This window comes from Scaptodrosophila lebanonensis, unplaced genomic scaffold, assembly GCF_003285725.1.
Source record: "Scaptodrosophila lebanonensis strain 11010-0011.00,11010-0021.00 unplaced genomic scaffold, SlebRS2 tig00000001-arrow-pilon, whole genome shotgun sequence".
Classification (NCBI taxonomy): Eukaryota; Metazoa; Arthropoda; class Insecta; order Diptera; family Drosophilidae; genus Scaptodrosophila; species Scaptodrosophila lebanonensis.
This window is the reverse complement of record NW_022060529.1, coordinates 12,391,520-12,417,031: the sequence shown is the minus strand read 5'-3', so window position 1 is coordinate 12,417,031 and position 25,512 is coordinate 12,391,520. Positions and strand designations below refer to the sequence as shown.

General features: G+C 38.5%; 8 protein-coding genes across 9 annotated transcripts; 3 read left to right on the top strand and 5 right to left on the bottom strand.

Moving 5' to 3' along the window:
- Positions 1-672: 672 nt before the first annotated feature.
- LOC115629866 (arfGAP with SH3 domain, ANK repeat and PH domain-containing protein) lies at positions 673-10,697 on the bottom strand. 2 transcript variants are annotated; one of them, XM_030526461.1, is made up of 15 exons: positions 9,842-10,697; positions 6,234-6,306; positions 6,035-6,180; positions 5,708-5,962; positions 5,544-5,629; positions 4,996-5,450; positions 4,781-4,940; positions 4,434-4,709; positions 3,896-4,376; positions 3,706-3,825; positions 2,762-3,638; positions 2,568-2,644; positions 2,381-2,428; positions 1,584-1,742; positions 673-1,503 (listed from the first exon to the last, which is right to left on the bottom strand). In XM_030526461.1, exons 1-15 carry the CDS (start codon positions 9,968-9,970, stop codon positions 1,306-1,308), a joined length of 3,540 nt encoding a protein of 1,179 aa, XP_030382321.1. In that variant the 5' UTR covers positions 9,971-10,697; the 3' UTR covers positions 673-1,305. The 2 variants fall into 2 exon arrangements, with proteins under 2 accessions (XP_030382321.1, XP_030382329.1); XM_030526469.1 differs by lacking the exon at positions 2,381-2,428.
- Positions 10,698-11,098: 401 nt separating this feature from the next.
- Positions 11,099-13,205, top strand: LOC115634053 (nuclear pore complex protein Nup50). Its single transcript, XM_030531598.1, has 3 exons — positions 11,099-11,399; positions 11,468-12,672; positions 12,731-13,205. Exons 1-3 carry the CDS (start codon positions 11,165-11,167, stop codon positions 13,067-13,069), a joined length of 1,779 nt encoding a protein of 592 aa, XP_030387458.1. The 5' UTR covers positions 11,099-11,164; the 3' UTR covers positions 13,070-13,205.
- Positions 13,095-14,934, bottom strand: LOC115634056 (coilin). Its single transcript, XM_030531599.1, has 5 exons — positions 14,739-14,934; positions 14,575-14,666; positions 13,627-14,516; positions 13,384-13,572; positions 13,095-13,299 (listed from the first exon to the last, which is right to left on the bottom strand). The coding sequence occupies exons 1-5, from the start codon at positions 14,871-14,873 to the stop codon at positions 13,163-13,165; spliced, it is 1,443 nt and encodes a 480-aa protein (XP_030387459.1). The 5' UTR covers positions 14,874-14,934; the 3' UTR covers positions 13,095-13,162.
- Positions 14,935-15,410: 476 nt separating this feature from the next.
- Positions 15,411-17,267, top strand: LOC115627429. The gene is made up of 2 exons (XM_030523109.1): positions 15,411-16,032; positions 16,091-17,267. Exons 1-2 carry the CDS (start codon positions 15,506-15,508, stop codon positions 16,554-16,556), a joined length of 993 nt encoding a protein of 330 aa, XP_030378969.1. The 5' UTR covers positions 15,411-15,505; the 3' UTR covers positions 16,557-17,267.
- A 24-nt stretch (positions 17,268-17,291) lies between these two features.
- Positions 17,292-18,578, bottom strand: LOC115627421 (snRNA-activating protein complex subunit 3). The gene has a single exon (XM_030523095.1). The coding sequence runs from the start codon at positions 18,555-18,557 to the stop codon at positions 17,391-17,393; it is 1,167 nt and encodes a 388-aa protein (XP_030378955.1). The 5' UTR covers positions 18,558-18,578; the 3' UTR covers positions 17,292-17,390.
- LOC115627452 lies at positions 18,570-19,291 on the bottom strand. Its single transcript, XM_030523121.1, has 2 exons — positions 18,941-19,291; positions 18,570-18,885 (listed from the first exon to the last, which is right to left on the bottom strand). Exons 1-2 carry the CDS (start codon positions 19,104-19,106, stop codon positions 18,590-18,592), a joined length of 462 nt encoding a protein of 153 aa, XP_030378981.1. The 5' UTR covers positions 19,107-19,291; the 3' UTR covers positions 18,570-18,589.
- A 48-nt stretch (positions 19,292-19,339) lies between these two features.
- LOC115627438 (polyadenylate-binding protein 2) lies at positions 19,340-21,442 on the top strand. The gene is made up of 6 exons (XM_030523112.1): positions 19,340-19,512; positions 19,707-19,914; positions 20,157-20,558; positions 20,628-20,764; positions 20,832-20,896; positions 21,386-21,442. The coding sequence occupies exons 2-5, from the start codon at positions 19,816-19,818 to the stop codon at positions 20,869-20,871; spliced, it is 678 nt and encodes a 225-aa protein (XP_030378972.1). The 5' UTR covers positions 19,340-19,512; positions 19,707-19,815; the 3' UTR covers positions 20,872-20,896; positions 21,386-21,442.
- Positions 21,443-22,151: 709 nt separating this feature from the next.
- LOC115628000 (general odorant-binding protein 99a) lies at positions 22,152-22,933 on the bottom strand. The gene is made up of 2 exons (XM_030523910.1): positions 22,816-22,933; positions 22,152-22,747 (listed from the first exon to the last, which is right to left on the bottom strand). Exons 1-2 carry the CDS (start codon positions 22,858-22,860, stop codon positions 22,358-22,360), a joined length of 435 nt encoding a protein of 144 aa, XP_030379770.1. The 5' UTR covers positions 22,861-22,933; the 3' UTR covers positions 22,152-22,357.
- Positions 22,934-25,512: the final 2,579 nt, after the last annotated feature.

Here is a 25,512-nt window from a genome sequence, read left to right as displayed (position 1 = left end):
TTTTGTTGAAAGATAAGTGTTTACACACTACGTTGAATGAAAAAATATCTGGCATTCAATGTGCTTCAAAAATATACTAAAAATACCATATGGTGGCTGCACTTTCAAGCCGCTTGACGTTTTATCGATAACAATCGAAACGCACAATATTCCCCAACAATAATTAAAATCCTATAAATTGAATAAGCGTTGATCTTTTCTTTTATTTTACTTAAAATATGATTTATGTATATTGTAATTTAAGGTTTTTGCTAAATAAATACTGAAAAAGTATAAAAGAATACATTTGTGTTGCAATTGTACACATTAATAAACTAAGGTATATACAATTTACATTTCAAATTATGATGTGTGCCTGGTGTACAACAATGTAAAAACAAGTCTAGAAATCTTTGTGTTGGGTTTTTCTTTCGACAGCGCATTGAAATTACTTAATCGGTAACAACTTCTAGGTACAGGGGGCTATATATGTATGTAAGATTATATATATACCTATATATGTATGTATATTATTTTATGTATATATATATATATATATATTAATTTTTTTGTTGTAGTTTGATAATATGTATGTACTTTGTAGTTGCATTTAAGCTTCAAATATACTTTTGTTTCCATTTTTACGTTTCGATTGCGATAAGCAGCATTCAATTTGAGAAAACTTTCATAACGTTGTTTTATAAACTTTCATTTAAATCCATCAACAGTATTACATATTTTATGTAACTTAAAACGCCAGACCAGGTCGGCTATTCTTGTTAATATATGGCAGCGTATAGTTAAGCATATATCATTACATAATTTCATTTGATTTTTTTTTTTACAGAAGGAGTAACTTTTACACACAGCGTGATGTTGGTTAGGCTAGCAAATTAGGTAAATATGGTAGCTAGTTACACATTATAACACAATTGCAGGATATTTTGAGTTTTAAAAGCAATTCATAGCAGCGTCTACTTATACATATGTAGCTCAATCAATATATATTAGGTTTAAATAAATGTAGAAATATGAATTATCAATTAAAAAATATATAGGAAATTTAATTTAATAGTTTTGGTTGCTTTTAAAATGAAATGCTAATGAGTTTGATATACTTGAGACGTTAAGCATTTATTTTGTATGCATCTGTGCCGTCTGCTCTATTTTCATAGACGATTTAAACTGAGTAAATCAATTGCTGCACTGAAGGAGAATGCAGTGTACTCTTAAACTTGTGTTATAAAGATGTAATAAATAAACCATCTCTCCTATTTAATATTACGATTGAAAAACACTCAAATTTCTTAAGAGTTGCATTTACATTTAGTCGGGGAGCATATGCACAAAGCTAACAGGAAACATGCCACGTCGCGCTGGCTGACCCTCTATAATGCCCTCCATCCAGTTCTCATCATCTGTGCGTTCATTAAGCACGATTAGTATTTCGCCCTCCTTAAACTCCAGTTCATCATCGTTATCGGCTATGCAATCGTAAAGAGCGCGACAGCGCCGTTGAGCATTCTGCAATAGACGATGCGAGTATTACATTGGAATTATTTTGAATATATGTATGTATGTTTGTTTTTGGGTTTTCTACTTACATGGTGAAATTTGGTAGCTGTTCCCAGTCCGCTTTTCGCTTGATTATCAGGAGACGAGTTAAGTCGGTCATTGTCGCTCGATGAAACAGAATGATCCAGCCCTCCGCCAGAAGAATCAATATCCGTCTGCCAGGAATCGTAGTGCGTGAAATTCATGAGCTGGTAAGTTTACGGATAATTATTACATTTTGTTAATTCAAAATCAAAATTACACTCCATCCACTGTCATCCATTTTAAAGTTATCAAGTTAAAATATAGGAAACAATTAGACTGCGCTTTTACAGTGTTTACATAAAGGTGCCCTTCAAAAATATGTTTATAATATTATATGTAAAAACACGAATATATGAACTAATAAAAGTTTTGAACTGTTATAAGCCACAATTCAATTACTAGATTTTGAATTCATATCGTATGGGCGAATGTTTTAAAATAGGCAATAACATATCCGTAGATAATTGCTAAAATTGTAAATTGATTGAATATTAATTTAATATATAAATTATAATATTTTAATAGGATAACCCGAATATGGAATTACAGTGAATATTGTCGATGTGCTTTAAACATCGAGTTCAAACATAAAAATGCGGCAATTGTTAGAAGTAGAAATAACTTAACGGTCAAGACGCAATGCCAATTAGTATGTAGCGTAGAGGTCGCTCGAGATCAATGAGTTAGTAAAGAAGTAGTAGTAGTAGCAAAAATAAAACAGAACACTTTTTGGCGAAAAGTTATGCGATTTGCAAAATGAATGCACAAAATTTATGTAATTGATTTATGCGGAATTCTTTACCGTTTCCTCGCTGGACTGCGCTATTCTTAACAAGTTTTGGTTCTTACGCTGAAATTTTGCCACAATACATTAGAAGGTGCATATTAAAAAGTTATTCTATTCTCGTAGACACAAAGACGGTAGGGACAACTTAGTGATAAATTATACTATTTGGCGCTTTTACTCCAAATTCATAGGGGTTACTTACTTTGCGCGGCGGCGCTATGGGACCTTCATCCATGGAACTGATGCTCTCATTCGATTGACCATTGGATATTTCTCGTTCTGCGAGACAGAATGTGAAGATGTTTAGAAAAACTGTTTTAAATTTTACTCAGAAAGAGCTAAATCATCTTAATAGAGGAACACAATAAAAATCTATTACAAAGAGCATACACTAACCTGCTGGAGGTCCTGGTGGTGGTATTTTGGGTCGAGTCAATGCCGACTTATCCACATGCTTCAGCGTGGGGAGCTCCCCTGTTGGAGGCAATACTAACTTGGCACCGGCCAAATGAATATTACGATTAAGCGACTCGCCACTAGGAGAGCGCTTGTGACCAAAAGTTGTCATTGTTGGCATAAGATTGCTATTGCTTCCATTGCCTGTGCCTCCGGGATCCTGACAGACAGCAGACTTATCGTATCGGTCATAGCCAAAGCTTCCGCCCCCACCTGAAATCCGCGGACTGCTCTCCACAGAGCGCAGATGTGGTAATGTACCATAAGCCACGTCCAACGATTGGTTCTTGTGATTAATAGCACGTATGTCATTGGCATCAAAATTCTGCGAGTGCCTTGGCGGGTGCGGCAGTGTGCCATAAAATGAACTGGAGGCCGCATTGCTTACTGTGCCTGGCGGTGGCGCCGGCGCTGTACGTTTCTTTAGCGAGTTCATGTTAGCCGTTGATGTGGATTTCCGTGCTCCAGTTATGTGTGCCAGTTCATTCTGCACGTTCATGTTCATGCTATTCCGAGCCGCACGCACACTCTGACTGGACGCCGAACTAGGACTGGAGCCACCGCCACCGCCACCGCCGCCATTGCCGTTGCCACCGTTGCCTCCGCTGCCCAGGTACTGCCCAACGGTGATGTGTTGCTTGGGTGAGGTGCCTGCGGATTGCGTGTAGGTGGGTAGGCCGGACGGAAGCGTGAATTGACGACTCGGACAGTTGGCAATTGGACTAGAACTAGACTGTATGGAATCACACGTGGACGATCGTGAGCGCAGCACGGGCGAGTCACCACCAGCAAAACTGGGCGGACGTGAACGAGATTTCTGAAATAGAATAACAAAGGGTATATTTGAATGCACAAGGGGCACGTGATCCACGATAGCAACTTACGCGCTCATCAATAACAGTATCGTCGTCAGAAAAGTCAGTGGACCCATCCTCGTTAGGAAGATTCCAATCTGTATTAATATGATCAAAGGCGCTCTTCTCTCGTTTTATGGCACATTCAATCTGAGCAGAATAAATGTAAGATATACATAATTAATCACAGCATTTAATCTGATAAAATACTTTCACTTACCAGCTCTTTACAGCCATTGTGTCCCATCTCTTTGGCAATGTCGAGCGCTGTTTTATTTTGTGAATTTCTTAACTCGTAGTCGGCACCTGAGCGTAATAGCAGCTTCATGCACTCTCGTCGATCGTGCAGCGCACACAAGTGCAGAGCCGTGTTCTTTCCTGTAACATCTAGGACACCGGGCGGATTTGTGGCCTTGTTTAAGCCCTTAGGCGGCATGTTCTGTATGAGAAAGTCGACAATGTGCAACGTCGAGCCCATCTCACGCAGCACAGCTAGATGCAATGCCGTTTCGCCCGCATCTGAAGAGGGCAGACAACAGGTGAGATCAGCGCCCTCGGCCCAGACCTGCAACAGCTGGCTCATATCCGCGTTGACAATGGCCTGTTCCAGATCGCAACGCAGGTCATTGTCATCGGAACAGGTACGCATTACATAACGTTTGGCCACATATTTAGCGCGTATAAAGTCGTATCGATCCTCCCTTAAAATAGCAAAATAATACAGAACATTTCAACTAAATATAATTACATTCACTTACATGCTACTCTCATGTGTTAGTTTTCCCCTTCCTAGCGTCGCCTCCATTATATCGTTAAGCGTACTATTGCCCATGGCACGCGCTATCAGAAGATTTGCGGTAGTAAGGTTATCCAACGTGAGGCTCTGTATGCGTGAGTGATGCACGCCCAAATCACGATGCACGCCCGAGCACTGTATGCACACGAGTATTCCAAAGTTCAGGCTTATCCAGGTAACATCATTGCGTGAGCCACAGTCGCAGCACCGATCGTTGCCCGGCAGCAACTGGACGTATCTGTTGGGAGACGGACAGGTAGGAAAAATAAGATAACAACAGGGGGCTTAGATCTGTGCTTGATTGCATACCTGATCACAGTCTTTTGAAGCTCCACCAAACTGGGGCTCATTTGCGGATTCGCATGCTGAAACGCCTTTGTAAGTGCCTTCTCTTTGCAATTGACCAGCACGGCCATCCAGGCCTTTTGATCCACCTCATCCTCTGCTTGAAAGTGGTACGGCCTGTTATCTGTAATTAAATCACAACGTCAAGTTTACGTTTATGTGCAACGAAATTGACTTACAGCTAATAAGATCGAAGCCGCGCTTGTCATCCGGCACCGGTTTGATTTGACAAGTCAATAGATTCACGCGTGTCGGTGGCTTCGATTCGTCCGCATGAAAGATGTCCAAAAAACCATCACTCGTAACACGGCATCGCCGCTTTTGCCATACACGACGGACCTTTCCTTCGCTCTTTTTTAGTAAGTGACCTTGCCGAGTAACACCATGGTGTTTATCTCCCTGCAGCTGATGCAGTGAGTAGCCTGTGTTGCTGGCTCCGCGATTTTCCGACGATGCTGTCGCCGCTGCATTGTCAACGCGCTCAAAATCCGGTGTACTGCGCAGCAGCGTTCGCAGATCGTGCAGACTACGACGATCTTCATCCTGTTTCTGTTTAATTACATGCAGCTTTTCACTTAGATCGCCAATGTACGTGCCAAAGTGCTCGATGGTTTGTAGACCATCTTTGAAGTAACTGCGAGTGTAGTAAGCAAGCGAAATCATAGTTATATAAAAGTGCTCGCATTGAAGGTGCATTAGTATTCCGCACACGAAGAGGCACACTTACTTATTGAGCGCGTGATAATACTCGATGAAATGCTGCAGTAACTCGATGCCAGTTTTTGTTTTGATTTCTTTGTATTTCAGCAAATACTGCGAATAAGAGTCGCGCGTCAAAAGAGTCAAATTTAAAATATAATGTTTTCTTAAGTATCACAACACAACACCCACCTCACAAGTCTGCAGCTGATAAAGGCGACGCTCTTTCTCCATTTCATCAGCGACAACTGCGGCGTCGATTTCGGTGCGTACCATCCCCGCTTCCTTGGCCTGAGCTTTTTTCTCCTTCTCTATTTTAATGAACTTAGCCTCATAGTCCTTGGCTGCCTTATCGAAGGGCCTCTTCATGTCACCCTTAACGCCACGCAGTTCGCTTTTGAGCATTGAGTCCACCGGAAACATGACAATGTTATTGATATTCTGCATCTGTCGAAAGATTAATATTTACACATATATGAAGAGACGGGGATTCTGGTTGCTTTATTTTTTAGCGCTTACCAGCGTTTTCATGAGGGCGCTGAGCTCCTTGGTGACCACGGAGAATTTGAGAAAAGCTGCACCAATGTCAGGCTCATCTTGATCAATTACCTTGCCACCCAATCGCTCCAGAGCTCGCACCAGAAACATTTCATTATCAACATGTGCTGTTAAGCATATAGATTAGATACATAACCCAGCAATTTATTTGCCAACTTACTATTTCCAGAATTGTGTATGGCTTTAACGGCCTTCTTTAGCTTGGTTAATCCCTCGCGATCGAACTCCAGGCGCTAAAACAAAAGAAAGTGAAGCAACAATTTTCATTATGTTCACCTATTTCTTTCAATTACTTAATTAGGTTTTTCTTTTTTCAATTTCATATTTGAAACAAATTTAGACTGGTGGACTTTTATACCGATATCTTCAATACGCTGCAAAATAAAATATAATTAAACAAAATCTGACAATTACAATATATTTTGTAAGTAAGTTTATAGAACTTTTTAAAGGATATATATATAAGCTTCGGCTCACCATGCCGAATGTAACGCATGTACTTGTTATACCATGTACCCAAAAGGTGAAAGGGTATACTAGTTTTGTGCGAATGTATGTAACAAACAGAAGGAGGCGTGGCAGACCCCACAAAGTGTATATATTATTAATCAGGGTGACAAGCCGAGTCGATATAGCCATGTCGGTATGTCCATCCGTCCTGTCTGTCTGTATGCAAGGATCTCAGAAAGTATAAGAGCTAGAATAACCAATATTAAGACCGAGAAAGTACGAGTTTGAGTTTTTTGCGATGGGCCCCCCCCCACTCCTCCCTCGGGCTTGATCGACTGTAGAGTTCTCTCTTTTTTTTCTTTTTTTATAGCCAAATGCACCAAATACATATATACATATAAATAGATCTGGATGAGATTTTTGTGGTAAAAGAAACATACACATATATTGGCAGGCTGTAATTTGTATAAGATAAAAACGCAACCTTTTTTAATTTTATAAGTATATACTTATATGGAAACTGCATACTAGTTCGTATATATAATTAGTTCTTAGTTCTCCATAGACAAAGATGGATTGCAATTCCAAGCAATTGTGCATGTTTGTGTCAATTTCCCCTCCGCATACATACATATATATATACTTATACAAGTATGTATTTGTGACGTTTGCTTGCAATTTAAAATTTGCGACAAGGTCATTTCAGTTATTACGTTTAATAACTCACATTTGATTCAACCGTGCTACATCTACGTGTATGACGGTGAAAATATTGTACCCCTTTCTTACGCGCAACATTTCTGTGATATTCTTAACTAATATCAATGGCAACACAATAAGTATCACTTAAAGTGTAAACAAATTTCTACCAATGTACATTGCTACATGCTCGAAAGCTATTTAAGTATATATAAATAGGAAAACTCATAATAAATCTATTTCAAAATTCCCCCTACACACAGTCCCTGCACTTATTCTCACATTGCATTTGAACTATTGACTCTTCAATTTGTATCAATTAAATTATATGTAGAAAATTGTATTAGGAATGTGTGTTAACAGGCAAAGAACTGAGCATTCTAGTGGATGAAACATTTTTTTTTGCAATTGTGTCAAGCTCTTTAAAGAATGTGGGGAAATAAGGAAAACAACAATCAGTTTTTAGATGTTTCAATGTAGGAAGTAGGAATTGTTAGACAATATACTAACCTACTAACTATTTGAAGCAATTAAATAACTTAAAGAATTGGAAATATTCTATGCTTGAAGTGTAGTGTAAAACTGTTAACCGAGACCATTGTCATTAAGATTAGATTAAAGTAGTGCAAGTGTTTAGAATCTACATTCCAAAAGAATTTGTTTATGATGGCAATTCGATATTTATGCCAAAGCCAACAATGATTGGCCATTACTAAGTATTAACAATATGTACATATACATGTGTAAAGGTTTTCAAGAAATACAAACACAATGCACGTTGGTCAGCTTAACTAACTGGTTTTTTGCTTGTTTGTTTTTTTTTTTACTATTTATTTTTTTGCCACAATCGAGTTTTGAACGCAGCGCAGTGATAATAAAAGGCTAACTTTTTTAATAAGCTAAAATTCACGCTACGTCTGGATGAGTTAGTTTGTGTTGAAAGAAATTTTGAATATATAGTATAGTATGACTAAATAATGTGAATAAATTCTCGAACTAAAGCGCCAATGCTAATATATTTACATTTTTGGTTTTCTTTTAGTTTTTATAAAATCGTAAGCAATAAAAGATTATTTTGATTGGTCTGTTATTTTTACTGTTCGTGCTAAATCAAAAGTCCACACGCATTTAATGCGGCTAAAACGAAAACACACCTTTGGCCCATTCAGAACTGAAGCGAACGAGGTCATTAGGTTGCGGTGAAAAGGCAGCAGCAGAAAAGTCCATCAACTAAATTAAATATTTCACATTCAATTTATTAGCCTCCAGTAGAGCACGAAAAATCTAGTTAGTTAGTTTTGAACAAAATTCATTATCATATTGCAGCATACATAAACATGGAGGAAATATAAAAGGTATTCAATATCCTTAAGCTCTGGATTCTACATACCCTTCAAATTTCGTAAAAGTTGGGGTTATTTTAAGAACTCACATGGGTGCAGAGTCCAATTTGGAACGTTTATTGAACATGCTACTTTTATGCATAAATATGTATCAGTTAAATGTGTGTACATATGTGCATGCTTTGTATTCATCAAGAGGTGACGCGACCACGTAGCCAGTCCGTTTCAATAAATTAGCTAATGTAGCGCATTTTCTGAGTACCGACTGCTAATTTTAGCGTTCGCCCGCAACGCTTTAAGCAAAAATCGCAAGAATTGGAGCGCAGAGATTTAGGAAAACAATTATGTTCTATAGAAGAATGTATTATATGCACATAAGTGTATAATGAAGTTGGGCTTCCCCTTATCAGACGTCACTTGTTCCAAATACAAGGGCAGTCGTATTCTTTCAGATACTTGTATAGTGAATAATAAGTAAGTGTGACTATACACATACTCAAATAATTTGCCACTTTATCGCCTGTCCTTCCGGCCCCAAGAATAACAGAACGTACAAAGCAAGCGATATGTACACAGTATATATACATAAGTATATACACAAACGAGTATGAGTGTACAGTGCTTTATCAGCATAAACTTCACTCACGAGAACAACAATAATAAAATAGGCAGCGGAGGAAGGAGCAACAGCTGCATGAGCTTAGCTAAAAATAAAAAAGTGCACCACGTTCATATAGTAACTCGAAGGGCGCGGTGGCACAGGAAACAAAACATTTCTAACCCGGTGCAGTGATATAAGAAAATATGAATTTGAATTTATTTTTAAATTTTAATGAAAACCACCTTGCATCGCATTTATAATTGTTGAGTAGGCGGACAGATGTGCTTTGTAAACGACGACGTCATTTCTCTGAGAGGGGCGTATGGAAATGTGGACCCTTCTACTTTACAATAGCCCGGAATTCGTGTGGCAGCAAGCTTATTTGGCACAGGGCCAATTATTTTTATAATTTTGGCTCTCTCTGCACTAAATTAATTGTTTCATTTTTACCCTTACAAGGGGCATCCTAACAATCACCAAAACTTAAAAAACAAATTTCTTCATACATATTTGGTATTTCAATAATAGTCTCTTGAAATAAATAGCGATTATTTATTCTTTAAATCAAAATAAAAGTCTATGCCTCATCTATGAACCACCCTGAACTTTTCTAAGCACTTTATCGGTATAGCGGTTTGGTATTTTAACATGTTTTAGATGTTCAGGTGCACTTACCTCTTCCAAAATTCCAATAGTTTGACGGCAATCCGGCATGCGCGATGCAAATGTCGATGTAGTCGGTGAGTTGTAATCATCGCGCGTCTCCTCCACAAACTCGGAGATACCAATCAATGCTGGCGGCATTTTAATTTTGGTTTACGTACGCTACGAAGTGAATAGTAGGAGCAACAGTAACAACAACTCACGCCCAAGGACGCACGAGCTAGTAAACGAACGGGCACAGCAAAACAATGAATGCGACGATGGTAACGACGATAACGGCATTCAGTGCAAGCAGCAAGAAATAAAGGACTTGACGGCTTGACACAAATGTGTGTGTGAACGTTTTTTTTATGTGCAACTTGAACACAACCCAGCGGTGGCAGGCGGCACAGCTGCAGCTGCCGCTGCGAACGACAACGAAGGATCACACGAGCGTACGAATGGTACAAGCACCGACAAGAACAAGGACAACGAAGCCTGCCGTGTATGTGTGTCTTGCTAGTGGTTTTGGTATTAGTGCATATGTATACTTACATACATACATACGTATATTGGAATTGTTCACGTATTTATTATGTTTCACACTTTAGTATGCATTGCTTTTTCGGCTTAAATCGCAATCGGTGCACTTTTATTTACGTATTGACATTTGTTTATTTTTGTACACATTTTCGACAAAAACGAACACGACTCGCCCACTTGCTCGCCTCATCTTGCCAGCAGAAGCAGCGATTCTCACTCGCAGCGCAATTAACAACAGAGTACAGAAATGAGCGTTGCATGGAAAATATCATTTTTTCGCCACACAACTGTTTGAAGCATTTCACACTGCACTCAAGATCGTCAAAAGCACTTGCCACTTGTTCATAGCTATCACTTTTTAAATTAGTTATTGCATATTTAATTATTAACAAGCAATTTGCAATTTGCTGCTGGCGTCGTCGTTGTCGCGTTAGAGATGACATAAGCGTCGATGCTTTTACGGACAAGTATAATCGAATCAGTTCTCAAAAAATCGATACTTTAAGCACTATTCCTACATTGCATCGTGTTTGTTAAGAAATTTAAACAAACAACGCTCTTCTAAAAAGTTTCTTAGATACAAGGTTTTTTTAAATTATCAATGCCATCCTGACATTGAACCTATTTTTACCGATTATAAAGTTGGGGAACTATACTGTAACTGTTATGTGAATATCTCCTAACTTCGAAGTGAACGCAGAGACTTATAGATATCAATATGTCCCATCGCTGATTTTACTTACATCTCTATGCCTGGGCTGGCGAACGCGGTTATAGCAATTTTTTGGTTTTCAGAATTAAATAAATATATAAATGGCTGGTAAAAGGCAGGCTACATCAGATCTCAATCATCAAAACTGGGATTTGGAGGAGGAGCCAGAAGAGCGTGGGACTTTTAAAACGGCATCGGAGGAAGAGATGAAAACGCGTGTTATAAAAAAGGCCCGCCGCCCGCAAATGAATCGTCCTGATTCTGATGTTGATGGCGTGGCCTCAGGGGACGCTCCTGGTCGAACCGAAAGTAAAAGTGTATTTAGTGGTTTCTCTGGTAAGATGCATTTTATTAAGAGTCCTAATTGTGCTGTTATATGTCCTCTTACATATATTTCCTGTTAGGTTTTACAAAGCCGGCTGTAAAAACAGACTCTGCGTCTCCATTTGCTTTTCTAAGCAAATTGCCGGCGACGACTACTACTGAATCAGTGAAACCGCTTTTCTCTTTAATGGCTAGCTCGAACACCACAAGTCAAGACGATAAGCCCAAGTCAGGAGCTCCAATGTTTTCGTTTGGAGTGCAAAAAACAGAATCAACAAGTACTGTAGGTACCGGCATTCCCGCTTCAATATTTGGTAATACATCATCAGCCAAGAAGGAAACTGAAACAGCAAAGGCAATGGAAATCCAGCCTCCAAAGGCATCGGCTGCTGTGTTTCAGACATCTTCCCAAGGTGAAAAGTCTTCAATTGAGAAGCCAGGGAGTCACTCGGAGTATTATGAAATGGTTGCGGACTTAAACTTCGCTGTTATGCAATTCCTAAAAGAAAATATGGACAAATCTCCACATTGTATCCTTACACCCGTATTCGACGACTACAAAAAGCATTTAAAAGCGTTGCAAGAACGCAATGGTGTTGATAATGAAGTGAAGGAGATTGCGGCTACACCAGCAGCTCCCTCAATTTCGTTTGGCAAGTCGTTGACTTCGGCTACCACATCCGCCAACATCTCACTTGCAACGACATCCCCCAGCAAGATGCCAAGCTGCACTGTTACAAGTGGCAGTGCCACATCTACGACAAGCGCGATGTTCTCGTTTTTAAATACTCAAGCAGTAGCAAGCAGCACATCTGCTTCGCCATCAAGCACTGTTGGTAAAACATCAACTACTTCATCGAACATCTTTAGCTTTGGTGCCAAGTCATCGGCTGGCTCTGAACAGAAAACTGAAGATTCGCCCAAACCTGGATTTTTCAGTTTCGGCGCCTCAAAAGATTCAACTACTAAGCCTGCTGCATCACCTCCCAAAACGAATGGTTTCAGCTTTGGCTTAAAAAGCGATAAGCCAAGCACATCGACCATCTCGTTTTCCAAGGTTTCAAACGACGATAAGCCAAGTACATCGACATTCTCGTTCTCAAAGGCTTCAAATGAGGTGGAAAAGCCATCAACAAGTGGCTTCTCATTCACACCCGGTGCCACGTCTTTTTCTTTTGGCATAAAACCGGCGCAATCGACCACAGATCAGCAGGCTGGGACGACTAACACAAATGGCGGTGCTGATGATGAGGATGAAACCCCACCGAAAGTGGAATTTAAACAGGTAATATAGATCATACTTATATACAACAGGATATACATTGACACTGATTTGTACTAAGGTGACGGAAGACGATGCCACCTATTCGAAGCGCTGCAAAGTGTTTGTCAAAAAGGACAACGATTTTGTTGATAGAGGTGTGGGAACTTTGTACTTAAAGCCCGTGAAGGATTCGGTCAAGACACAGATGCTTGTACGTGCCGACACAAATCTAGGCAATATTCTGGTCAATCTTATACTGACGGAAGGTTTGCCCTGTCAGCGTATGGGCAAGAACAATGTTATGATGGTGTGTGTCCCGACCGCTGATGATTCAAAACCAACACCCCTATTACTGCGTGTCAAATCCGGCGATGAAGCTGACGAACTGTTGGAGCAGATAAAGAAGCACATTAAATGAAGGAATATTTGCCATTTGCAAAAAATATACATGTACACATATGTTAGTTGTATTTGATTTGATCGTACGAAAATACAAACAATGAGGATTACATTATTCTAGAGCCGGAACCACATATTTTGGCTCTTCAAGTTCATTCAATTTCAAATTTACCGTAGACACATTTGCACGGGAGTCTTCGAGATTTGTACTGTATTGAACAAGAAAACTGCGGAATTCCGAGGGACATGCTGCGAAGAAATACATATATCACATTAATTTGAATTGAATTTGGTTCTTAGTATATTTTGTACGTTTTGAATATACATACGTACCTAAAATTGTAAAACTTATTAATTTGCTTCGAGAATTGACATAAGAGCAGACTCCGGCTATATAGTTGGTAAATCCGGACTTTTTGCACCCTTTCTGCTTGGGTATTTTAAATAGTGTTGTGTCACCTACACGTGGCAGTGCTGTTAATGGTATTGAGTCAAGCAGTAGATCCCTAATCATGTCATGATCTAAGAAATAATTAAATTAAAATATTATTGCATATAGGTTGAGTAAAGAATTACCCTCGCCAGCTGAAACAGGCACGACATCCGGGTCAGAGTCCACTTTAGTGTCGTCTAGCACCATAACGCTATCATCGGAATCTTCTGAATATATTTGCGTACTTTCTCCTTCTGTACAATCCTGTATTGGTGGCGATATTGATTTTTCAATATTTTCTATAATATCAACAGCGTCTGAAAGTTGTTCGCCCTCATCCATTGATTGCTCATCTCCAGATTTCTTAATTGCTCCTTCGTTTACAAGCGGAACTGAATATGTAGACTCTTCTTTCTCTTTTGATGGAGGTGGAGCAGCCAATAAAATGTTCTCCAATATTTTTATTTGTTTTAACTTGTGTGGTAATTTAAATATGCGTGGTTTATTAGGATCAACTTCCATTAATGGGCAACGAAATTTGATTGCTTCTTCTATACTTTCTGTTGCAGCTGATGTATCTTTAGTGGTAGAGGCTGTATCATCATCGTTAAAAATAATGTGCGAATTTGTACTGTCATTTACTTTTGCACCATTTAATTTGGCGCTTTTCTTGGATTTTCGCGAAATTTTACTTTCATTTGCTCCATTACGAGTAATTTCTCTTTGGGTTATATTTATTTCAACATCCATAGATTTATCTGCACAAGCAGTAGAAGTTTGGGGTTGGGATCTAGCTTGGCCCGCAAGGCAGCTTTTACTGTCGATCGATGCGTCTTGTACGTGCTGCCGGTCATCGTCAATATATGATTCAGGTGGAAGTGAGACAATTGAACCATTTTTACTTCGTTTTGGTTGGTTAGGTGTAGAGCTTGTAAAGTCGGTATCTTCTATAGAGCGATTTTTGCGCTTTTGACTGAGTTTTGGTTGTACATTTGAGCTATTCTCATTATCACATACATCTAAAACGAAAGCCCTGCAATAGTGAAAGATTAATAGCTGTACAACAGCGAGGTCTCGGAGGTAGTTCTTACTTGAGCGACTCCGTCGAATGAGCAAAAAGCACCTTGATAGACTCTTGAGGTGGAAGGAAACAACCGTCGTTTGTTAGCAAACTGATGTTCCCCTATGATAAACACGACCCAATATTAATAAATCTGTGTAATTTATAATCTAAAAGCATTTTGCGTTTACTTACAAGATGGAAAAGATGTTCGATGTGTTGAATCAGATTTACTATTGTCTTCCACTCAGGGTCGATTAGCAATAGAGAGCACTTCCGCTTATCGCTGAAGAAGTCCGACAGATCTACTTTAATGGCCGAGTATTGCATTTTAATAAAACAGTAAGTTGAATTTTTGTTTCTTGGTCGTTTCAGAAACGACAAAAATTAGCAGGCGCTCAGAGCCAGATGATTACATTGTATGTATGTATGAATACAGAGGGTTCTCGATATTTAAAAAATGAGCTAATCGATAAATGATTCAGTTGAAATTGTTGATATTTTTATAGCATGTTTTCAATGATATCAAAATATATGAAGCATTGATTTTGTTTAAACTAAATCTGTTGCCCCAGTTTTTCATCCCAAGGATCTATCCCTTTGGAAGTTATTTTGTCAGTTGTCTGAACATGAAGAACTGTGTGTAGCCTGGTCATAATGGCTGTGTTGTGGATCGTTGTCTTTAATTCAAATATTGTACAAAATAAGTGCTGTGTTACGAGTTAATATTGTCTCGTTAGTTAATATTACGTGAGTGTGGGTTGGGTTAAAGGGACTCACGGCCCGATTGGCACCGTGTTTGTTGTGGCGTTGCCAACTCGTCAAATACACAAAAGACCCTTGTTGTACAGGGTCATTACCAAAAACAAAGGTCTTATCTTTATGTAGCATTATTCACAGTTCTGATATAGAATTATGATGTGATAAACACGGGCTGTAAGTCCATCTCTAAATTTAACAACATGAGCGGCGAGCATGGCGAAGGCGACGCCACGCCTTCAACAGGACGAGAAAAACGTAGCTGGCTTCATTCTTTAACGAGGCGAAAAAAATCCACAGCGACTCTTTCGCCCTGTTCCAGCTTTACGGGTGCACAAGCTTCTCAGGTTCAGAATAACAACAACGAGCCCCTTTGCGTGGCAGAGCATGCAGCTGGGTCAAGCCACAGCGTGGACGGGTCATTAGCCGCAGCAACTAGTAGCCAGGGGGGTACTCTACGGAAGCGTAAGGACAAAAAAACACTTTTTCAACGCATACGGAAGAAAATGGGCCTAGGCCTAAGTTCACTACGTAACTGGCACTCGATGGGCGACGACTGTGAAGCGGATTGTGGTACCACCGACGCAACCTATGAATTCTTGGCACGCCCTCGCATTGAGCCTCCTTTACCATTTACGCACGATTATATGCGGTTCATAAGGAAGAAATGGCTGGAGCGACAGGATCCGCCAAATCTTGTTATGTATAAGGCGTGCTCTGAAATGCTCAAGTACGTATGCAGCCAATTATTGTAACTTTTTACTATTAATACTGGTATATCGTTGCAGTCAAGTGTGGTATTGGGGTGAGATTTCGCGCAAGGTTTCCCAGCGGCAATTGAGCGGTAAGCCAACAGGGTCTTTTCTTGTTCGCGACTCGGAAACCAGTGGGTTTACACTCAGCTTTCGTATTGTCAATGTAACGCTGCACTATAGGTTAGAATATCGGGATGAATTTTGGCATTTTGAAGAACTTAAATATAAGTCAATTGTGGAAATGATTGACGATATATTACATCGCTGTACCAACGACAATTTCGTGTGTTTCGTCAAAGTTACAAATGAAATGCAGCCGCCATTTCCAGTGATTTTAAAATATCCGCTTAGTAGGTACCTCAACATGCCTAAATTGCAGGATTTGTGTCGTAGAGTTCTACAGCGTCATACGCCCATGGAGGAGCTGGCTGAATTGCCAGTGCCTGCTCAAATGATTGAGTATTTATCTGTAGAGCGTGAATTGGTATTTCAGAGTTAGAGAGTGGAAGGTATTGCAGGGAAATGCTGCCTCTCTTGGTATAAGCTTTAAATAAAATATAAATGCACAAAATAACCAAAGATGTCGAGGCAGCTGGCTAAAACATATACTAACTTGTCTGCATTCAGGCGGAGATGTGCTACAATTAAACTTAAACCAAATCGCAATTGGTTGCAACTAAAATGCGCACATATTAATTGAAATTTTGTTCCATGTTTTTTACGCTGGAAGGCAACTTAAAGCACAAAATCTAACATATGTACATTAGCATGTATGCTTTTAATTGTACCATAATTATATATAAACTTAAAAATGTAGGCAACAGCTCTATCATTGTATTGCTACTTTAAATGTACAGTGTAACAATCGAATATAAGTGTCAATGTTATTGCAATGGTCAAAATTAGACTATCTGTGTTCGTCTACTACCGCCATATCGTTGCCGATGGTGATTTTCATACATACATGTGTGTAGAAACATTACAGCTCCTTGATGTGTCCTAAGGTAATGTGTAAACATAATCATATTAATTTATTATTGTTAGTGTAAGCTCTGCAATACAGTGTAGCTCAAGATATTTTTATCTATTTGCAAATGATTCCTTATGTATACACATTTTACAATTTGATATTCGTATATATGTATAAACTATATGTAGTGTTATTAAAAGTGCAAATGTACATATGCGATAAGAAGTGTATAATCGCGTTCAAAAAACAACCATTATTGTTACAGTATTTTATTTGGCGGTATGAAGAATACATAAAAATATATAACGTATGAATATATATTACAATAAAGAATGAATCCTAACAAAATATCTTTACATATGTTCAGTCGGTATCAGCGTCATAAGAATGATCGCTTTGGGTGTATTCATCTTGTGTATTTTCCACTTCGTCAGAAAGGTCGTATATACGATATGCCTTGAATTCACCTATCTTTTTACCATCCACGTAGTGGAAATTGTAGAAACAACTACGGCACAGGTACGTAGGGTCGAACGGCTGTCGGTTTGACTTCTCAACAATAAAATAAAATCTGCGCGAGCCACACATAAAGCAGGTACGACGATTGAAATAGTTAAATGAGCGCATAAATGGTGAAAATGTCTGACGACTCACGCATCTACTTTTCGGCGTTAGAACTTGCAGTTGCGAGATGACAAACAGATGCTCGCAGTTTCCGTGGTGTAAGTATTGCATCGGAGTGCCTAGACTGACGGTTAAATCTATAAAACGGGTCGTCTCCATTGTCGCTACCTTAAAATTCTCGCCCTGTTTACCAAGTGCTGTAGGTGCCCAGTTAAGCACTGTTTCGGAATAGTTGCAATTTTTTGGATTGCGAGTATCGTTGTAGAATGTGTCATGTATGAAGAAATAGGCCGGATTTGTTTCCAAAACTGGTAAGGGCGCCTCTGGATCATTGCTTATGTCGATGAATTGTTTTCCATTACAAACACATGAAATTTTGTCGCGGAGATCTGTTAAATACTGGCTACCTAAGCACAAAAATTCTTCGGCAAAAACGGGATGTTCCACCTTGTAGCCACGATGTGATGCACGTGGCGGTCTATAAAATCGTACGGTGAACTCTAATTCATACTCATCATGCAGCTTTTGTTCAATCGAAGGTGGCATTGTGGACAGTCGATAGCAAAACTGGGAGCGTAAGAACGGATTATGCTTGGATGATTTCTTGTGAAGACTTATGGCTTTGTAGAGGTTGGGTATGGGTTGAGAGGTTTGTGGTTTCACGAAGTGCAAACGTTGCCATTCGATTCCAGGCTCAAATTTAATGGTCGCGTTATCATCATGCGAAGCGATATTTTCCAAATGACAACTTTGTTCTATCTCAGCGGAAACAGGAGATGTAGCCGCAAAATAAAATGGAACAGTGCTGTCTTTTTGACTACTTCCTTTGGTAATTTTTTTTTTGTACTCGGCGAAAAACTCCCGCGAATTAATTGCTGGCTCGGGATCCTCGACTAAAATTTCCATAATGCTTCTCTATACTGAGATACATAACAAAATTAGTTTTCGTCAGCGAATTTCTTAACTGCTGTTTTATAATTAATTTTCAGTTTCAAGGATTCCGGTTCATCGGCAGGTTGTCCACCTTCCTGCGTGTTTGTGGTTTTTTGTGGAACTGCCTCCTCTTCTTGAGGCAATTTTTCTATGTAGATCCGCTCAAAGTTTATTACTTTGGTTGATGTGCTTACGTATTTATACTGTTGCCGGCAGGTGCTTTCGAACAGAGGATCGCCTGGTACTACATCAAAATCCTTTTGGAAAAACACATTGGTGCCTATGGCCATATCATAATTACCTGTAAATGAATTCGTCAGTATTTGTGTGCAACTTAATACATCAGTTAAATAAACCTTTGAATATATTGCCATTTATCTCAGCAACTGGATTCTCGCTTTCGATCCCAATGATTTTTATGGCGGTATTTTCACGCTTAAGCTCCTGTGGGGCCAAATGATTCTTGAAATCAGCGTAAAGAATGTATTCAGATTCTTCGTAATCAGAGTCGGAATCGCTCATCGTAGCCAAAATCCCACATTGTCTTAGAGACGCAAGCTTATCGATATTTTCAGAGCGAAGATATCATGCTTTGAAATATTATCGATAATTTATACAAGCTATCATTGATTCACCCCTGAAAATGAGGCGAATACCTTTTTCGCTGCGTCGACAAGTTTATTTCGGTGGCAGCAATTTTTGTAAATAACAATTATTCATAGGAACATACAGCAAATTTTGCTTTATTTTATTAATCCCGTGCGTGGTTGCAAACGTGTGAAATTCATATTTAATTACACAGTCAGCTATTAAATATATAAACTAGCATAATTATCGTTCGGTAGAAGGCCAGCTAGAGCGTGCGGAATTTCACTGGGCAGCGGCCATTTTGAGCGAAACGTCAGCGGGACTTGCCTTTGTATTTGACGTAAGATATTATAAAGTGTGTCACATTGATAAAATACATACATATATGGAATTATCTACATATTTTTGACGACAATATTAAGCTGAACCTTGTATTTAAGAAATTTGTTTAACGTGCAATTGGTGTAACTACGCCCGCATTCTCACGCGCTCTTATAATACAAATGTAAATATATACATCCACTCTCTTTGCAGTGAAATTACCTACGGTACTGTTTTAAGCTTTAACGCGGCAAGTTAAACGTAGTAAACATTATACCAAAGCTCACCACTACACAAATTCAATTCACAAAAGTAAACAAAAATGGCCGATGAAGATATTACCCTAAGCGAGGATCAGCTCTTAGAATCGTTGGAAGAAACCAACGGCGAACAGGAGACTGAAATTGTGACGGAAGCCGAGGTAAGTGTTCGCATCGAAAAACTCGTTTTATGCTACAAATCCGAAAGCGCGCCGCAATTCTCAGTAAAAGCTTTCGATAAGCTTACTAAACAAAGCCCAACGCCAAAGCGGCAGCCATTTTCTTAGCGTCGCTGTTCTTGTTGTCTTGACCAATTTCTGTACATCGCATTTTGGGCGTTTGCATAAAACATATATTTAACAGAATTTGTATATGAATTTTCTTTAAAATATACAATTAAAAGGAGGAATCCAGCATGCAAATTGACCCTGAACTGGAAGCCATCAAGGCACGCGTCAAAGAAATGGAGGAGGAGGCTGAAAAAATAAAGCAAATGCAGTCTGAAGTGGATAAGCAAATGGCTGGTGGATCCACAACCGGGTTGGCCACAGTTCCACTATCCCTTGAAGAAAAGCAAGAAATTGACACAAGGTCCGTGTATGTAGGTAATGTGGACTATGGAGCCTCTGCCGAAGAACTGGAAGCCCACTTCCATGGTTGCGGCACCATAAATCGAGTCACGATTTTGTGTAATAAGGCTGATGGACATCCCAAGGGCTTCGCTTATATTGAGTTTGGGTCAAAGGAATATGTTGAGACTGCATTGGCCATGAACGAGACTCTATTTAGAGGGCGTCAAATTAAGGTGTGTTTTAAAACGAAAATGATATACATGTAATGTCTTTTGCATTGTTTTTGCCATTTTTTCTTATAGGTCATGTCCAAGCGCACTAATCGCCCTGGACTTTCCACCACAAATCGGTTCGCCCGGGGCAGTTTCCGTGGTCGAGGAGCGCGTGTTTCACGTGGTGCCTGCTGTCATACAACCTTCCGAGGCGCCCGTCGCGCAATGTATGTTAAAGCAACCTTTACATTTGAGTGGTATTCGCTAATTCCGGTCTGTTTTTCGTTTCAGAAGAGGTTACCGTGGCCGCGCAAATTACTATGCACCCTATTGATTATTGTTTTTTAACTATTAGTAAGGTAAGTAAAAATTTTAAGGCAAAAAGGGGGGTATACCTTTTTCGGGTATAGATTTATAGATTAAACAAAATATGCAATATGTGCATACATATCGCATTATCGATAATCCATTACTTGAGAATGCAGTACCTAATATGTTTAGATATTCACCGAGCTTATAGGGAAACTATTTGTAGCCTTAACTTTCCGACTTCTCCAAGAAGGGTTTCTATGTTAAAATAATCCTAGTGATTTTGGGTTGTTTTCTCATAATCCGGTTGGGGTGCTTCAGTCTGATTTTTCTTTTTTGTTATAATGAGTTAACAAAAAATGCACTTTGTCAAAAAATTTGTCGATTTTAACAACAAAAAAGAGTCCGTGCTTTGATTTCTAAACTTGTAAAGGCTTATGTACGTCTAGATGTATGTACATATACATATGTATGTAATGCAATGAAAGTTGTGAGGTTTATTGTGATAAATTTTTAACCCAATTAATATTTGATTTCAGATTTTTTTACTATATAATTTCAAAAAACATTATTATATTGCCAAAAACTTCTTTGCAAAATAAAAAGAAAATAAAGAAAAAATAAAAAAAGATGCCAACAAAATAATATTAAAAAAAAAAAACAACCACGACAACGAAACAAATTTACAAAACAGGCGCAAAATAGAAGAAAAGATGAAAAAGAAATCAACATGGAAAAAATATCTTTAACTTGGCTATAATGTTTTTTGAAGAACCCAACACCAAACACCCCTTTCACAAATTTTAATTTTTTCAAGAACCAGCCACTCTTAAACAAGATAAATACAAAAACTGCTGAAAAAATAATACAACCAAAAAAGAAAAGTTGGATAAAATAAAAAACACAAAAAAATCCACACGATAAGTGCATAAAAAAGAAGTTTTTAAGAAGGCAAAATAAAAAAGGATGCAAAAAATAAAATTAAAAGAACTACAGATTCATGGAAAAAAGAAGAAGCAACAATATAAAAAAATATTGAAAATCTAATTTATATATTTGAAAAAATATATATAGAAGACGAGCAAATTCATTTTACTGAAAATATGAAATATAATCCAATCAAAAATCAAACTTATGCCTTTCCTTGGGTGGGAGAAGGATGGGGAACTGAGGAGAGGATAAACTTGATGGATTAAAAACAGCGGAAGCCCCTAAGAAGACGTTTCAATAATTTAAATATATTAAATATTGAGTTAACATTGAAAGAAAAATATATATACATATATTAAATAAAAAGCAAATATGTATCTCATTTATAAATGATCTTTTTTATTATTAGAGAAAGGTGCAAAGCCAAAATATTTAAGATTGAATATTAAATGCGCTTCATAATTGGTCTGGGATAGATGATGCGTTTGTGGCTTGTTGGATTGATCTTTATCCTTTGCTGGCTATTTCCTTAAGGCTCCATAGCGGGCTACCTCAAGAACTACACCGGTATTCTCAGCTCTTTAGTTCTTCTTCTGAACTGCTGCCTGGACCAAAGGCAAATTCTTGCCAAGGAAACATTTGAAGCCACGGTATGCCCAGGTGGGCGCATCAGACTTCTGTTCATTCTTGTCGGCACACTTCTCAATGTCAGCCTTCAGAGCAGCCTTGTCGTCCTTACCCTGGCCGAGTTGCTTCACAAGGTTGTCTACTTTGAAGCCAGTGGTGTCGTCGAAGAGCTCGAATTTGTTGAAAATGCATTTGATGTACTTGTGTGTGATCTCATCATCGGGATATTCGAAGGTCTTGTACTTGGCAATCAAAGCCTCAGTGACTTTGTTCGCCTCAGCACATTCCTTGCGGGTCTTCTGCAGATCCTCGGCTGTACGAAGTTTGTATTCGGTGGCAGAAGCCTGCGATTTAGTATCAGAAATATGTGGTTATATGGACTTTATTTTATACAGTCGGCGATATTACTCACCAAACCAATAACGACGCACAGGAAAATAGCAACAGCGCTGTTCATTTTTAAAAGGATTTGTGTTTTAAAACTTTTACCGGAGACAAATTATTAAATAATGCTTGCTCGTAGGCTTCCAGAAGAAAACTGTTCATTGTCAGCTACCGTCGCCAGCCTTTTATAGCTTGGGCGACGGCTTGACGATCTGTTTGAGTGCTCGTACTGTTTTTTTTTTCTCTGCGCTCAGACAAGCGGTCTGCGACATATGTGTTCCCCCACACGGAGGTAGCGGGGGTATTTGAGTGGGCCATAATTGAGTCCGTCTCTGTCCCATATTGAGTATTCAATTTAAAACTCGCAAGCGCGGCTTTCACTGCTATTCACATGCCTGTTTATCTGCTCTTATTGTGCCCTTGCAAAGGGTACATTGCATTTGGTCTGATATTAGTAACGCCCAGAAGGAGGTTTGCCACACTACATGCTATGCATATACATACATACATATAAGTAGCACATTATGGAAACTCGTTTCATAGTTTTAATAACATTATGTTGGATTTATGCTCATAGGCTTATTTTTAAGCAAACATCAATTGCAGAGATTGGCCTGATCGGGGCACTATATGCAATAGCTGCCACAGGACAATTTGGCATTAGCTTCTTTGTTTTTAAATGTTTTCTCAGTCAATGTTGAGTTTTAAAGCTGCCAGAGGAATGATCAGGTCTCCCAAAATTAAACATTTGTTGTATGAATACATATTACACAGGTTAATATGCTATTTAAATGCGGATAAGGGTAAATATGTTTCGGCGCACCACTCCGAAGCTATCGTACTTATTTATATACTTGTTTTTTTTTTTAATTGTTTCTGTAATCCATCCAGTTTGCACTATATAGTAAACAGTATATGGAAGTATTAAGTACGAGTATATATGTATGTATTTACATACATGTACATAGTCAGGCATTAATGATATCTTCGTTAGGTGGAACCGACCTACACCGAATCTTCTAGATTGCCCCTTAAATATTTGATTACTTTACTGTCAGCAGGGGAATTCAGATTCAGAATTAGCATTAATCGTGGGATTGCACTTGGCGAACATTTACAAATTGTGCAAAATCAGCTGATTCGACGGCATCCCTCACTGAGGCGTTATTGTTGTTATGTACTTGCGTACATTATCATAATGTGCTTGATTGAACATACATACATATATACTCAAGTAGATGCCCGCTGTGATCAACAAAGCACCACTGAAAAGATTTTTACAAATTTGTTGAAATGCCATGATTGTGTCTCGAGATGAGTGAGGGACCATCAAATGGAAAACTACTGCACCAAAACATATGACTAGTTAATACGTACGCATACAAATATGCACATAGTTTCATGTATCTCAGTGACATAGGCGTATTCAGAGAAGGGGTCGTTAGCTTTCAGTCGGAATTTGGATTTAACTTTGTTAAAATAGCTAGTTTAGTTGTTAAGTATCTGAAAGAGTATCCGTGATCAATAGATCATTCATTATCAAGAACAATATCCAAGAACTGCTTACTATACCAGACCAAATACAAAAGTATATATTATAATGAAACTGTAGTTTATATTCGTAAGCTAGTTTCACATTATATTAAATAGTTTATTCTTCATTTTTGGCAATTTCCCTATTCTTATTCTACGTAGACTTGTCTCTTAAGTCTACTTTTTTTTACTTGTATTAAATTTCGTATTTTACTTTTACTTTAAACCAGTTAAAATTCTGTGGTTTTCATTGCTTTAGATACTTATACGAGTGTGTAAGTAGTATAGTATTTTCAATCAATATAATGTAGCTTTGGATGAAAAAGGTGTTATATAGGATTGCTTAGAAACTTGTGTTAATTACACACTGCACTCGATAATTACAGAAAACAAGCTTAAGCCAGACTGTTTTGAGATATTTATTGTTGTTTAAATGAATTTTTGTAGATCTAAGAGATCAATACATTTTTCGCATATGCGCTCTGTTTTTACTTGCCATATGAGTTTTATAATGCGTTCCGTTTTCTTTTCCTCTTCCTGTGTGAACACCTAGAATCTAGAATCACAAATTTTCACACTCAACAGCTCAAAATAGTCATGGAAGTACAATTTTAAGGAACATTTATTTGGCAGGAAAGCTAAATAAAGGAATATAAATATCAATGATCTCAAACCATCATTATTTTTAATTAGCGAGGAGGTTTTCTTCATATCGCTATCAAATTTAGCTTCTGTAGGGTGGAAAGTGGGAAATAGTTTATATTCATTCTGAGATTTTGTTTGGGTTGGTTGGAGCAGTAGGATTGTTGTAAAATAATAACAAACAAGCTATGTATGTAGAATAGTCCCCAAACTGTCAAAAACTACGCCACTGTCGGTCTGCTCGAAAGTCTTTATACTCGTATAGCCCATGTTTTGTGCTTTTGTGAGCCAATATGTTTGATTGTGCTGTTGTCTATCGTGCTCTAAAGAGCATTAATTGAATTGGCAAAATTACGCGACCAGTACATACATACATACAGATAAATGCATATGTACATTTGTATGTAGAGATATGTACATATAGGTACGAGTACATGTTCGTACGCCGCACCGAGAATCGCAGCGCGCTCAATTCTGCACCCACATTATTTCATGTATTTTGCCGGTAAACGGGGCCTTATGTGGCGCACAACAAATCATAATTGCATCT

Excerpts from the sequence above, each read along its gene's own strand:
- LOC115627421 (XM_030523095.1), bottom strand. The coding sequence starts at position 18,557 with ATGGAAATTTTAGTCGAGGATCCCGAGCCAGCAATTAATTCGCGGGAG.
- LOC115627438 (XM_030523112.1), top strand. The coding sequence starts at position 19,816 with ATGGCCGATGAAGATATTACCCTAAGCGAGGATCAGCTCTTAGAATCG. Across the intron at positions 19,915-20,156 it reads AAATTGTGACGGAAGCCGAG|GAGGAATCCAGCATGCAAAT; the intron begins GTAAGTGTTCGC and ends TACAATTAAAAG. Across the intron at positions 20,559-20,627 it reads TTAGAGGGCGTCAAATTAAG|GTCATGTCCAAGCGCACTAA; the intron begins GTGTGTTTTAAA and ends TTTTTCTTATAG.
- LOC115634053 (XM_030531598.1), top strand. The coding sequence starts at position 11,165 with ATGGCTGGTAAAAGGCAGGCTACATCAGATCTCAATCATCAAAACTGG. Across the intron at positions 11,400-11,467 it reads TGTATTTAGTGGTTTCTCTG|GTTTTACAAAGCCGGCTGTA; the intron begins GTAAGATGCATT and ends ATTTCCTGTTAG. Across the intron at positions 12,673-12,730 it reads CGAAAGTGGAATTTAAACAG|GTGACGGAAGACGATGCCAC; the intron begins GTAATATAGATC and ends ATTTGTACTAAG.
- LOC115627452 (XM_030523121.1), bottom strand. The coding sequence starts at position 19,106 with ATGAGCGATTCCGACTCTGATTACGAAGAATCTGAATACATTCTTTAC. Across the intron at positions 18,886-18,940 it reads AAATGGCAATATATTCAAAG|GTAATTATGATATGGCCATA; the intron begins GTTTATTTAACT and ends ATTCATTTACAG.
- LOC115634056 (XM_030531599.1), bottom strand. The coding sequence starts at position 14,873 with ATGCAATACTCGGCCATTAAAGTAGATCTGTCGGACTTCTTCAGCGAT. Across the intron at positions 14,667-14,738 it reads TCGAACATCTTTTCCATCTT|GGGAACATCAGTTTGCTAAC; the intron begins GTAAGTAAACGC and ends TGTTTATCATAG. Across the intron at positions 13,300-13,383 it reads AATAAGTTTTACAATTTTAG|CATGTCCCTCGGAATTCCGC; the intron begins GTACGTATGTAT and ends ATTTCTTCGCAG.
- LOC115629866 (XM_030526461.1), bottom strand. The coding sequence starts at position 9,970 with ATGCCGCCAGCATTGATTGGTATCTCCGAGTTTGTGGAGGAGACGCGC. Across the intron at positions 4,377-4,433 it reads CTAACACATGAGAGTAGCAT|GGAGGATCGATACGACTTTA; the intron begins GTAAGTGAATGT and ends TGCTATTTTAAG. Across the intron at positions 1,504-1,583 it reads CAGCTACCAAATTTCACCAT|AATGCTCAACGGCGCTGTCG; the intron begins GTAAGTAGAAAA and ends CGTCTATTGCAG.
- LOC115628000 (XM_030523910.1), bottom strand. The coding sequence starts at position 22,860 with ATGAACAGCGCTGTTGCTATTTTCCTGTGCGTCGTTATTGGTTTG. Across the intron at positions 22,748-22,815 it reads TGTGCGTCGTTATTGGTTTG|GCTTCTGCCACCGAATACAA; the intron begins GTGAGTAATATC and ends ACTAAATCGCAG.
- LOC115627429 (XM_030523109.1), top strand. The coding sequence starts at position 15,506 with ATGAGCGGCGAGCATGGCGAAGGCGACGCCACGCCTTCAACAGGACGA. Across the intron at positions 16,033-16,090 it reads GCGTGCTCTGAAATGCTCAA|TCAAGTGTGGTATTGGGGTG; the intron begins GTACGTATGCAG and ends ATATCGTTGCAG.